This window comes from Eschrichtius robustus, chromosome 10 (assembly GCF_028021215.1).
Source record: "Eschrichtius robustus isolate mEscRob2 chromosome 10, mEscRob2.pri, whole genome shotgun sequence".
In the NCBI taxonomy this organism is placed as follows: domain Eukaryota; kingdom Metazoa; phylum Chordata; class Mammalia; order Artiodactyla; family Eschrichtiidae; genus Eschrichtius; species Eschrichtius robustus.
In genome coordinates, this window is record NC_090833.1 from 108263473 (window position 1) to 108276500 (window position 13028).

The 13028-nt window shown below is 47.0% G+C and overlaps 1 protein-coding gene across 1 annotated transcript in view; it reads left to right on the forward strand.

Moving 5' to 3' along the window:
* The window catches only part of EPHX2 (epoxide hydrolase 2), a 64667-nt gene that overhangs the window by 12195 nt on the left and 39444 nt on the right, over positions 1-13028 (forward strand). The window contains exons 3-8 of the mRNA XM_068552946.1: positions 1536-1695; positions 3564-3754; positions 5408-5530; positions 8950-9024; positions 11964-12059; positions 12590-12668. Of these exons, the coding sequence (XP_068409047.1) occupies positions 1536-1695; positions 3564-3754; positions 5408-5530; positions 8950-9024; positions 11964-12059; positions 12590-12668 (724 nt within the window). The remainder of the gene's footprint in view (positions 1-1535; positions 1696-3563; positions 3755-5407; positions 5531-8949; positions 9025-11963; positions 12060-12589; positions 12669-13028) is intronic.

Here is a 13028-nt window from a genome sequence, read left to right on the forward strand (position 1 = left end):
TAGTGAATTGTGGTCACTTTAAAACTCTCTCTCTTTCACATACACACACACATGCACACACACACACACAAACACACACACACACACATATTTCGGCAACTTGTGAATGAAAACTGTAATGATACCATTGGGGATAAACATTACTGAAGCTTGAATCAAAAAAAAAGCTGCAGTAATATTGTTGGAAGGTAAGGAAAGGGAGAAGTGGTATGAATTTCATTCATTTACACGTGACTATACAGTTTTCCCAACACCACTGATTGAAGATACTGTTCTTTCCTCATCGTGTATTCTTGGCTCCTTTGTCATAAATTAATTGACACGTGGGGTTTTTTTCTGGGCTCTGTATCATTCTGCTATTGATGGGTATTTGGGTAATTTTTAGTTCGGGACTATTATATACGAGACAAGAGTGCTACTATGATAGTGTATAAATATACCACAATCCATTCTGCTATTAATGGGTGTATTCGTTTGCTAGGGCTACCATAACAAAATACCACAGACCGGGTGGCTTAAACAACAAAATTTATTTTCTCATAGCTCTGGAGGCTAGAAGCCCAAGACCAAGGTGTTGGCAGGGTTGGTTTCTTCTGAGGCCTCTCTCCTTGGCTTGTAGGTGGCCGGCTTCTCCCTGTGTCCTCACATTCTTTCTTCTGTGTGTGACTGTGTCCTAATTGCCTGTTCTTATAAGGACACCAGTCAGATTGGATTAGGGCCCCCCGTGACCTCATTTTTGTCGTGGTCCGAACGCAGGTTGGAAAAGAATTTCCAGACACAAGGCAGAATGTAAAGATGATAGAATTTATTAGAGGGAGGGGTGGCTGCCTGAACAGTGGGCTGGCTGACTTCCTAGTATTCTGGGAGAGTCGAGGCCAAACATGTGCTATTGATCAGTTTTTATAGGCAGAAAACAAAGAAGTGGTCCGAGGTGAAAATTTCATTTACGGATTGGTCGAGGCACATATACCTTCCTTCTATAGGGTGGAGTGGGACAGGCAAGATGCCTTTCCTTTTTTGGGACAGGTCCCGTTGCCCAGGTGGGCGTTGCCCAGGTGGGCTCAGGAATTTCATAACCATCGCAACACGGTGGGGAGAGCGAGTAAGAGTCCTGTAGGGGGTGTAACGCTGAAACTTTTACAGGCAGGGTTGTCCTTTGTCCTTGAAGCACCATTGTCCTTGGAGTACCACAATTTTACCTTAATGATCTCTCTAAAGACCCTCTCTCCAAAGGACAGTCACATTCTGAGGTCCTGGGCGTTAGGACTTCAACATGAATTTGTCGGGGACCCAGTGCAGCTCTAACAGGGGGATTTGAGTAGTTTCTAGTTTGCAGTTCTTAGGAAAAGTGCTGCTATGGACATTTTTGTACGTGTCTTTTGGTGAACATATGTAGACATTTCCACGGGGTATGTGTCCAGGAGTGGAATTACTGGATCACAGGGAATGCATGTGTTCAGATTTAGTAAATGCTGCCCAAAGCTTTTCCAAGTGCTTTCACCAATTGACGACCCCTCATCAATTCACTTTCACAGTGGATGCCATTCATGGAAGAAAACTGCAGGAAATGTTCTGAGGACTCTGGAATCTGCCTCCCTGAGAATTTCTCTATAAATCAGATCTTTGGCAAGGCGCTTGCAGCAAGAAAGGTCAACCACCCCATGCTTCAGGCAGCTCTCACTCTCAAAAAGAAGGGTAAGGATCTGATACTGGCCGTTCTCTGACCCAACCACACCAGAACCCTTGGGTGGGTCAGGTCAGAATATATCTAAATGTGCATTGAGATCACGAATCTTCTGGGCCTTGATGAAAAGCTCTTCTTCAAACATAGCCTCAAAGTAAGTTTCAGCAAATGGCCAAAATCAGCCCTGTCAGCTGGAAAAATGAACGAATTTTGTTTAATAAAGCGATTTATGCCTCATGAGCAAAATTCTCTCCCTACCAATGTACTAGTAATGACCCGAATGACCCAACCTCTTGTCACATTTATTAGAAAACAAGGCCTTTTTTCTCCCCCCCCCCCAAGCATGCGGAATCTTAGTTCCCCGACCAGGGATTGAACCCGTGCCCCCTGCAGTGGAAGTGCACAGTCTTAACCACTGGACCACCAGGGAAGTCCCCAAAACAGAGCCTTTCAAGCAACCATGATTTTCTTAACCTCTGATGTCAGAGTAGCTGAGCTATGAGCTGGCTGACACGGATTCAGGCAGTGTGAAATAGGCTAGGATACGAGGTCATGTTCAGTCAATAGCAATTTATTTATTTATTTATTTATTGCACATGAAAATTTAATTGTTAATTACAAAGATGATTTCAAAATATGGAAAAATGCTTTAGACGTGAGGTTAAATAATAAAAGCAGAATGCAAAACTGTCAGAACACTAAGATCACAGATATGTAAAAATGCAGTTGGATGTAGAGAAGGAAAAGGCAAGGTGTTGTATTGATAGGATGATAAGCAATTTCTTTTTTTTTCTTTTGAAAATACCCTTTAATGTTCCTATGATATTCTTATAAGAAAAGTTATTTTAAGTCAAAGCCAACCCCTTACGAAAAAGTTAGTCACTCCTTACCATGAAATCCATAAAATAAAACCTGCATGTGATAAATGCTGAAACATTTTTTTTTCAGGTTCAAAAATAGTGTTGGAATCTGCCAAGGAGTCGGCTCACATTATTCAATGACAGGCACATTTATACTCATATGTGTTAGTAATTCCTTCGGTTGATTTTCCTCGAATAGGCATTTATTTAGTGACAGAGCCCAGCTCTTCGTCACAGGCATATTTGAGGTCATCCTACCCACTTACCAGTAGCCTTACCTGGTTGTGGCTGAGACACATTTTTCCTGGTCCATATTTCCCACTCATATTACATGGAAAGGGTGTGTCCATTGACTTATCCTTGTCTTGTTTCCAGCATCTCCTGGTTCTTGTCCTGTCTGGTTAGGCAGGGGATAATGCTGTCTCTGTTTACATTTCTCTAGTTTTGAAATGGGAACACCATCTCTGCCAAGGCAGGTGTCTTGAAGCGTGGTCCAGCAGAGTTTGCAGTAATGTAGACTGGGAGGAGGGCTGGAGTGGCAGTCCAAAGGTGGGATTCTGGGCCTGCCTCAGCTCTGCCTGCAGTCTGTGGCTCTGGGCAGCTTATAATTTGTCTGAGCCTCCATTTTCCCGTTGGTAAAAGTGGGATGGTAAGATCTGCCCTGCCTGCCCCAAAGGTGTGAGGATTGAGTGGGCTGATGAATGTCAAAACACTGATCAAATGAGCTGACGAATATCACAACTTCTTGCTCTACGATTGCAAGAAATGAAGGGATGTAGTGTTTCCATCTGAAAGCCCTTGGTGCACACCATTAGCTGGCTCTAGCGCCTGCGCCGGGAGGGGCTTATGGGTAACGATGGTGCTTTTCTAACTTGTCAGTTTAGAAGCCAGGCATCAGGAGATTGATGTAAGTGAGCAGAACCCCGCCTGGCCCCGTCTTGGGGCCCCCTGTGGGATACCCGGAGCTTCTCAGAGCCAAGTTCTGTAGCTGGTCTATTCACTGGCATCTTCTCACTCAGGATTTACAACCTGCATCCTCACCAACATTTGGCTGGATGACAGCACCCAGAGAGGCAGCCTGGCCCAGATGATGTGTGAACTGAGGCCGCACTTCGATTTCCTGATTGAGTCATGCAGGATCGGAATGGCCAAGCCTGACCCTCAGATCTACAAGTTCGTGCTGGACGTCTTGAAGGCCAGCCCCAATGAGGTACCTACACACTGCCTTTCAGTGGAAAAGAATGTTCTAGAGATATTGCAATCAAGAAAACTTGAGGAGGCGTGAACAGGTAGGAGACACCTGGGGCCTGGCAGGGTGGTCCTATGTCCAGTGGCAGGTGCCACTTCTCCCAGGCCAGGACTTCTAAAGGGTTTTTACCCACCCCTTCAGCCTAGAAAGTTCTACCGGTGGTGGGCATCTGGCTCCTCTCCGTGGCTCTTACAGGACCTTGGTTAAAACAGGTATTGTCAAAAGTTGCCAGACCAGCTGCCTCAGTTTACCTAAAAGAAACGTAGACCCTGGGAGGCTTTCCCAAGACACAGGCTAGTCAGGGTCACCCCACCAAAGACTGGGCGGGAATGGGCTCCAATACTGCAGGAGTCTCCTTGTAGGGTATCCCCGCACCCCTTAATTCTGTCTTCATGCCGTCTCTAGATTATCTAGTCTAAAATGCTGTTTTTGTTGTGTTTCCCTACTCTAATCTCCAAAAAGGCCTTTGGACCAAGATGAAATTCCTTTCTCTGGCATTTCTGACCCTTTCTTGTTAACCCTGCTTCACCCACACCCTGATCAGAGGGAAATCCTTACCTGTTCAATCCCAGAACTCTTCCCTCTCCTCTCAAACTTTGCTTCTGCTCTTCTCAGCCCCCAGATTAAGCATTATAACTGCGCTGTAAATTTTAGTATGCATATAAATAAAAGTCTTTTCATTGATGGCTTTTAGGTTGGAGGAGCTGCTTAGATATCCAGGCCTGCCCTAATCCAAGATTATTAATAACTGCCCCACGCTTTCTTCTACAACTTTAAGGATTTTCTTTTTTCTTTAAGGATCATTTCTTTTGACATTTAAATCTTTGATCTATTCAGAACTTATTTGGGGAATAAGTGAAGGAAGGACCCACTTTTTTCCCCAAACAGTTGAAATAATTAAATAATCTTTTAAATAATCTTTTTCCTCACCAATTGGGCATGACACTTTTATTAGAAACTAAATTTTCATTTGTATATGAGTCTATTCCTCAACTCTCTTCTATTTCATTAATATGTTTATTTCTTTTCTAGTACCGAACTTTTTCTTTTTATCTTTTGTAGCTTCATAGTTTTTCTTTTTTATTCTTTTTTTTTTTTTTTGGCTGCACTACGCAGCCTGCGGGATCTTCCCCGACCAGGGATCGAACCCTGGCCCCCTGCATTGGAAGCTCGGAGTCTTAACCACTGGACCACCAGGGAAGAACAAGTAGCTTCATAATTTGTTTTATTATCTGACTTTATTATAGTTCTTTTCCAGACATTTTTGGGGGGCTCTATTCATACATGTTGATTTTCCTAGACGAATTTTAATGTCATCCTGATACGTTTATATTCTTCTTTAATCTTTTTACAGTTTCAGAATTCAGGGAACATGTGTATCTATCTGTGTGTTTATGTTTATGCTTAGGTAATTAAATGTTTTTAATTTTAAGAGTAAACAGTTACATGGAGAGAAAAAATAATTCTTAATCTCTAATCAATCAATCTTATTATGAGATTATTGATTCTTAATCTCAACCACGGTTCTCACTTTAACGTGTTCCTGGCCGGTGGCCCTTGTGCATGAGTTTTGCTTTGGTCGAAGTGATGCTAGTGTCCATGCTCTGCATTCAGGTGGTTTTCTTGGATGACTCCGGGGTTAATCTGAAGCCGGCCCGTGACCTGGGGATGGTCACCATCCTCGTCCGTGACACTGACACTGCCCTGAGGGAGCTGGAGAAAGTAACCGGGGTGCAGGTAACTTGCTGTCTGCGCTGAGTCAGATTTCCCATCTCTCGTCTGTGTTTAGGTATGCATGCGACAAAACAAGTGAGGGCATTCCCTGCTCCCGGTGTGGTTCCCAGTAGGGAGCTCCTCGGTGGGAGACCATGACCCTTTGTGCAATCAGCATGATGTCCCTGAAGAACTTCCTCTTTCCTTCTCTGCAGTCAGTGAACGGGGAAAGGACACTCTGAGAGCAAGAATCTATACTGGTCAGACTCAGGGGACCAAGACTAGAGTGGGGCCTTCAAAGCCACCCATTCAGAGTAAATACTGAGAATGCAGCTGCTGGGTTTGCCCCTGGGGTGTGGAGGGGCCCCCAGTCCTCCTCTGCTCTGCCTGGTCATGCTGCTCGCGCTCAGGTGTAGTGGCTTAGTTCCACCTGGGTCACACCCTCTTGGCAGTCAGAGGGAAGGCTCCTAAGTTAACCTATCCCGAGCCCGGGAGGCTGGGATGCCCGTAATAATGCCCCTGGGGGCTGATGGGATTAGCCTGCTCTGCCAGAGCTGAGGCACCTTTTGTTCTTGTAATTTTACCTAAGATCACTGATCCCACTGAGTCTGGGAGTGACAGTTTCATAGGCTTTTGTAGGCCATGCTTTGCTCGTGTCAGTGTGATGGGAAAGGAGGTGCGGGAGCCCATACACTTGATTGACGTAAAAGGCGTCACACGGTTTTTTCAAAGGGAACTGTATTAGCTTCCTACGGCTGCCAGAAAGTAGCACAGACTTGGTGGCTGAGACAGCAATCTCACTAAGAGTAGTCCAAGAGCAAGTTGTGAAGGGTTGGTTTCTTCTGAAGCCTTCTCGCTGTGTCTTCCCACGGTCTTCCCCTGTATGTGTCTCTTCTTGTAAACACACCAGTCAGATTGGATTCTGCCTCCAGTGGGCCCACTACAGGGGCCTCATTTAAGGTTCATCACCTCTTTAAAGACCTTATCTCCAAATGTTAGTCACATTCTGTGGTCCTGGGGGTTAGGACTTCAGCAGATGCATTTGGAGGGCACACAGTTTTGCCCCCATAACAGGAACAGCTGACTTTTCGTCTTTAACAAATAAATTAAAACGTATATCTAGTGACTCTACAACCTTAGAGCATCTCACCCAAGCTTGATGTGTCCTTCTGCAAGCCTGGAGGTCTCGTGCAGCGGAGAAGAAATCATCCCGACTTGGAATCGGAGCATCCTCTTGCTGGTCCCACTTACCAGGTTCCTCCCCTCATTACACCTGAGCCACAGACACCTGTCCTGTAAAATTGGGAAAGTGAGCCATTGTCCCACCTATGTTTTCCTGAGGGGTATGGGGAAGGTATAAGGAAAAATGAGAATCATTTCTTTTTAAACAGAAGAGAAGCGCCTCTTGTCTCTCAGGAAGGCTGTGGGAATCAGTCATGAATGGGCTTTATAAACTGGACAAACACATGGCAGAATCATTACAGTAGGAAACCCGCACCCTCCCCACCCCTGGAACCAATGGGCATCCCCTGGTGTGTGACCTAGGAAGTCGGGGACACATCAGATAAAGGACCCCAGGGGACGCTGGCCCTGGTGGGTGTCTGGGCTCCTTCACTGCCGTCAGAGGCACCCAGCTGCCCATCCCCACGGGCCACACCCTGGGTCCTCTCCAGACGCCACAGAGGTGGGCGCCCACCTATCTCAACCTCTGAGGTTGCCCAGGCAGACTCTTCCGTGTTTCAAAGTAGGTGAATTCCATAGTCTACTCCCCCCCATTTTAGAGGGCAGAACACTTGGTGGTGGAGGAGAACGGCTTCTTCCTTAGGTCTCACCTTTAGGACTAAAGATGAGAAGTCAAACAGTGGGAGTCACCAACATGATGCTGTTCACAGAAGGCCCACTTACATGTGCTCAGCGTCCTGTCCTTTGTCATTTCTGTCTCAAGGAAACCGACACCAATACATTACGGAAGCTTCTTAAGGATCCTTTGCTCAGGAATTTTCCTGTTTACCGAGATGGACAAAGATGGGTAACCTGACCCCTCTGGGGCTCCAGAGGACAGAACTGGGGCCGACAGGCAGAAGGATTTCATCAGCTGAATTGCGTCCCCCACCCACCAAGTTCATATGCTGAAGCCCTAACCCCCAGGACCTCACAATGTGACTGTATTTGGAGATTGGATCTTTAAAGAGGTATTTAAGGTAAAATGAGGTCATAAGGATGGGCCCTATTCCATTAAGAATGGTGTCCCTATAAGAAGAGGAGATTAAGACACAGACACACACAGAGGGAAGGCCATGTGAGGATACAGGGAGAAGACGGCCGTCTACAAGTCAAGGAGAGAGGCCTCAGGAAGAACCAACCCTGCCAACACCTTCTTGGACTTCCGGCTTCCAGAACTGTGAGAGAATAAATGTCTGTTGTTTAAGCCCCCCAGTCTGCGGCACAGCGTTGTGGCCGCCCGAGCTGACCCGTACAAGGCCCGGAGAGTTCGATTTTGGCCGACTTGAAGAAGAAACCCTTCAACAGAGTCATGTAATGATGGGATGACTGCTCTGTGAACTTGGCATTCCTGGCTGTGTCCAGCATGAGCCTGGCTGACCACTTGAGGAACTGCCCTACAGAAGAATTATATTCATTAAAGTCCAAAATCTCAGTGTTTGGGAGCAAGCGGTGTTTATTCCTCGCAGATGTGAAATTCAGTGGGTGGTGACCAGGGGCTTGCCTCACAGCCATTCTAGGACCCAGGTTGATGGAGAACCCCCGTCTTCTACTGGTGGTTTCCTAGGTCACACTGAACACCAGATGTAAAGGGGGAAAAGAATATAGAGAATCACATAGGGATTTTCACAGCTCTGGCGGTCAGGCCATGCTCTTCTTTTTTTATTTTATTTTAATGCATTTTTTATATTCTTTTCCATTATGGTTTATCACAGGGTATTGAATATCATTCCCTGTGCCATACAATAGGACTTTTTTGTTTATCCATTCTAAATGTAATAGCTTGCATCCACTAACCCCCAATTCCCAATCCATTGCTCTCCCTCCCTCCCTCCCCCTTGGCAACCACAAGGTTGTTCTCTATATCTGTGAGTCTGTTTCTGTTTTGTAGATAAGTTCATTTGTGTCATATTTTAGATTCCACATGTAAGTGATATCATATGGTATTTGTCTTTCTCTTTCTGACTTACTTCACTTAGTGTGATCATCTCTAGTTGCATAGGCCATGCTCTTTGTCTGCATCCTGTTGGCCAGAACTCAGTCACCGGACTCCAATGACCCTAGAGGAGAGGGGGCTGGGTTGGTCAGTCACCCATAGGACTCAGGAGGCCATGGCAAAGGTGACCCAGGGGCTGTCTTATGGAGTTCTGTGAACTCACTCTGAGGCCTTCTCGTGGAAGGAAGCAGAGCCGTCCGCCTCACTGTGTCTCTCTTACTTTCAGCTTCTCCAAACTGCAGCCCCCCGACCAATCCCCTGCGATCCAAGCACCGTGAGCCATGGGTACGTGCCCATAAAGGTGAGTCAGCGCTCTCTCACCAGCAGCTGAGTCTCTCTAACCAGCCCCCCTAAAACGACTTGTGAGACGTTTGTGAAATCTCAAGGGTAGCTACACATCCATCATGTATACGGAAATGGTATTTCCCACAAGTATGATTCCTCAAAAATCAATAGCAGACGTGGACCAATGTGGTCAGACTCCCACGGAACAACAGACCACGTGGGGCCTTGCTCTGTCCCCACAGCCTGCGTGTCTGGCACTTTATTTCATTATTTCCTCCAGTGGGTATTATCGGCCCTTCCTTTGTGTCAGACGCGGACCAGATAGGAGGGATGCGGGGAGGCACCAGACCTGCACCAGATACAGAGAGGGAAATGGGCAGTCATTAGCCCAGGGGTCAGGGCTGCAGCAAGACCAAGGCCACGTGCAGAGGGGCCCTGACTCCTGACCCAGCCGGGATACAGAGCAGGGCTTTAGAACATCTTCTCAGGTTCACTTTGCGATCTTTCTTCATTTGTCACTGTGGCCATTTAACTAAGGACCTAAAGCTACAGGTTAGCTCACAAGCAAAACAAAACTCAACAGTTGCTTTGGAGCCAGATGGAACCAGTTTGAATCCTGGCTTTGGCACTTACTAAGTTGGCAAATGTGGGCACATTTCTTATCATTCTGGACCCCAGTGTACACAGCTTTATAATGAGATGGCGATAATACCTCCCCTCAATGTTCTTGTAAGGATTAGTTGAAATACCCCATGTTGATCACGGGGTGTTAGTACCTCGTGCTCCATAAAGAAGAGAGCTGGTGTCCTGAGCTGTGCAGGTCTGGGACCTGGGGAGGACCTGCTGCCCTGGAGGAGAGCCCCATGGGTGTTCGGTGAGCATTTGCTATTTGCTAGGCACAGAGAGAAATACCTAGATGAATGGAGGTCTTCTGTGACCTCAAGGATTGTATGGTCTGCATTCTGCCGAGGTAACATTCCCTGCAGTTACATCACAGGATGCGGCCCTAACAGCAGTGGCTCAAGCACTCAGAACGGGCTCTGTAGGGGGTGGAGAGAGTGACTGTAATTGCGGGGGATGAGATTCAGTGGTGAAGTGAGCATCAGAGGATGAGTGGGATTTGGATAGCGAGAAAGGGCTTTTCTGGTCAATGTGGCTGCTCTTATAACCCTGGGTGCTCCTGGACCGGTTTCATAAGGTTTCATAAGCTCCCTTCAGACCTCGTCTCTAATATTGATGCCGAGTAAGGGGCTCTTTGCCTGGGGCTGGGGTCTGTCTGGGCTGTGACCCTGCATCTCCAACCCTACAGACAGGGTTACTCTCATAATCCTCCTGACACTTGCGTATCCAGCCAGTTTCAGTAGATTCCCCATTTGACGTTGAAGGAGTGTGATCAGAGCTGCCTGACCATTTCCTCTGCCCTCACCCCAAAACTAAAGAGCTGGGGCAGTGGCCTCTGGGGAGCCCAGGCTCTGGGAGTGCTATTGCCTTGATGCTAATGCAACTCAAAGTGCGTTGATAATAGATCTTTTCCGTTTTCTGGCTTAAGGGCAATTATAGAACACACTGTTCAAAAGATGGGAAAGTGCATGCATTTGCTGAGCTACTCAGCTGAATCAAATATGTAGCAGCAAGAGCGAGCCTTCTAGTTAAGATCCATTGAGGACAGAGGCGGATTAGGATCATTTGATTGGACATCAGAACTATAATATTTTTCAGTATAAAGGAGCATAGAATTTAAAGTTCAATTCCCTCCTTTTGCCAAGTACTAAAGGGAAGACTAGAGAACATATTCTGATAAAAAAAAAAGACTGTAGTCCAAGAAAGGGTTTGTAAAATGTCAGCCCGACGTTTTCTTGAGCAAAATAGCTTGTTGGGAATTGTGAATGAAACTTCCGGTTTGGAACGCCAGCTTGGAGTAGTGTGAGATGCAGCGAAATAGAGTTGTTCCAAGTGGATTTCTATAAAGTGAGGATTATTTTTCTCATTTGTTTCCACTAGAAAGTTAGAGATAAGGTACTTTTGGGGAAAAATAGGGTACTTTGACTATATATTGCTTTAGTTCTTTTGCTTAGACCCCCCTGTAATAGTCAGAGCAGGCTCAGTGCTGTAACAAACAGCCCCACACTTTCAGTGGCTTGACTCCAAGTTTGTTTCTGGCTTGCAGCACAATCCCGTGTGGGTTGGGAGTGGGCTCTCTCCTCGCAGTCATTCAAGCACCCAGGCGCCTTCTTTCTGCAGGTTCTTCCTTCCTTAAGGCCCAGTCCATTCAGGTGCAGATAGGAAAAGAGAGGGAGAACCAGGTGCGCGGGAGGTTTACGGCCCAGATGGAGCACACATTGCTTCTGCTCATATTGCACTGGCCAGTCACACGGCCACACCCGCTGCAGGAAGGTTGGGGGAGGCCTGGAAAATACCAGCAGGAGCCAAGAAGAAGGGAAGAAGGTGGATATTAGGCCCCAGCAGTCTTGGCCATACCCATGTAGCCCACAAAAGACCAGAAGTATAGCAAAGCTGGAAAAAATTTTCATATTCAAGAGATAAACAGCTTTTAATGAAATAATCATGGTATTCTGCACCTTCATGTGAATACCATGCCCTGTACAAAATCAGCCCCCAGTTTAAAATACGGAAAACATGTCAAATGACAGCAGAAACTCTGACAGGATGAGGGCCTTTTAGGGAGGAAGGCCAAGGTGTTTTGTTTTCCGACATTATGATCTTCTTTTCAGGCTCTTCTTGTTCCAGTGAAACTGCCTGTTTTTATTGCACAGTTTGATCACTTGTCTCTTCTCAGACATTTTCTTCTAACATTGGTGGGTTTTTGGCTGAGAAAGCTGGGTCAGGCGCGATCTGGCAACGTATTGAAATGGCCCGGGGCAATCTACAGAAGAGGTGCCTGGTTACCCCCGGCCTGCGCTGAGGTCACTCCCCGCTCACCTCTCTCTTCTACAGCCTGGGATGCGTCTGCATTTTGTGGAGCTGGGCTCCGGCCCTGCCGTGTGCCTCTGCCATGGATTTCCAGAGAGCTGGTTCTCTTGGAGGTACCAGGTAAGGGAAACTGGGGGAAGTGCACCCCAGTCAGGGTGAGGGGAGAGAAGAGTCTAGATGGTGTGAGGCAGCCTGGAATAGCATTAAGAAGCTGGCACCTTACCGTGGAACATCATCTCCCAAGTATGACCACGATATCTATGAAATGTTGGGGCCGGAGATTGCTCCAGAGCTCAGAGCTGTGCTAGCCTATAGGCCACCTTTGCAGATTAAAAACAAGCATACTTCCTCAAGATGCTTTATGCCACCTGCTGGGAAATCTCTGTAATGAACATAGAAATCTGCAAGGTCTTTGCTAGGAAAGGTGCTCTGTCAGGTGTGGCATTAGGTGCAGTGCACAAACCCTACCACCATCCATGGCAGCCGGGTGGGCTCATTCCAGCCCCATGATGAGGACACCAGGTCGTGCCGTGTGGCACTTTGAATTGAGCCATTTACAATAACAGGGAGATAGAAGGAAGCAAAGAGGTGGTGTCAGCAAAACACCGATGAGCCCACACTGGAGAGGGTCTGAATTGTTTCTTTTCTAGATCCCTGCTCTGGCCCAGGCGGGCTTCCGGGTACTAGCTGTGGACATGAAAGGCTATGGAGAGTCACCTGCTCCTCCTGGTGGGTTAGCTGTTTTACGGCTGTCGGTGTTGGTCATGCCTTCTGACTGTCTGAGCTCTCCAACTGCACTGTCTTCCCCTGGTCCCAGGTCAGAGCAGGCAGCCCTTCAAGGGGGTCTGACTTCCCCCTCCCGTCCCAGCTCCTGCAGTGTCCGTGTCTGTGCACTTTCGGCCCCAGATGTCTCTCCTCCTCATACTCTGAATGAATACAAGAAACCCAATGGCCTGTGCCCCAAGGGACTCTCCTGCTAGCCATTGAGGATATAGGATGTAGGAGGTACCATCCAGCTCCAGAACTATTTTCATCTTGCAGAACTGAAACTCTATACCCATTAAACAGTAACTCCCCATTTCTCCTCCC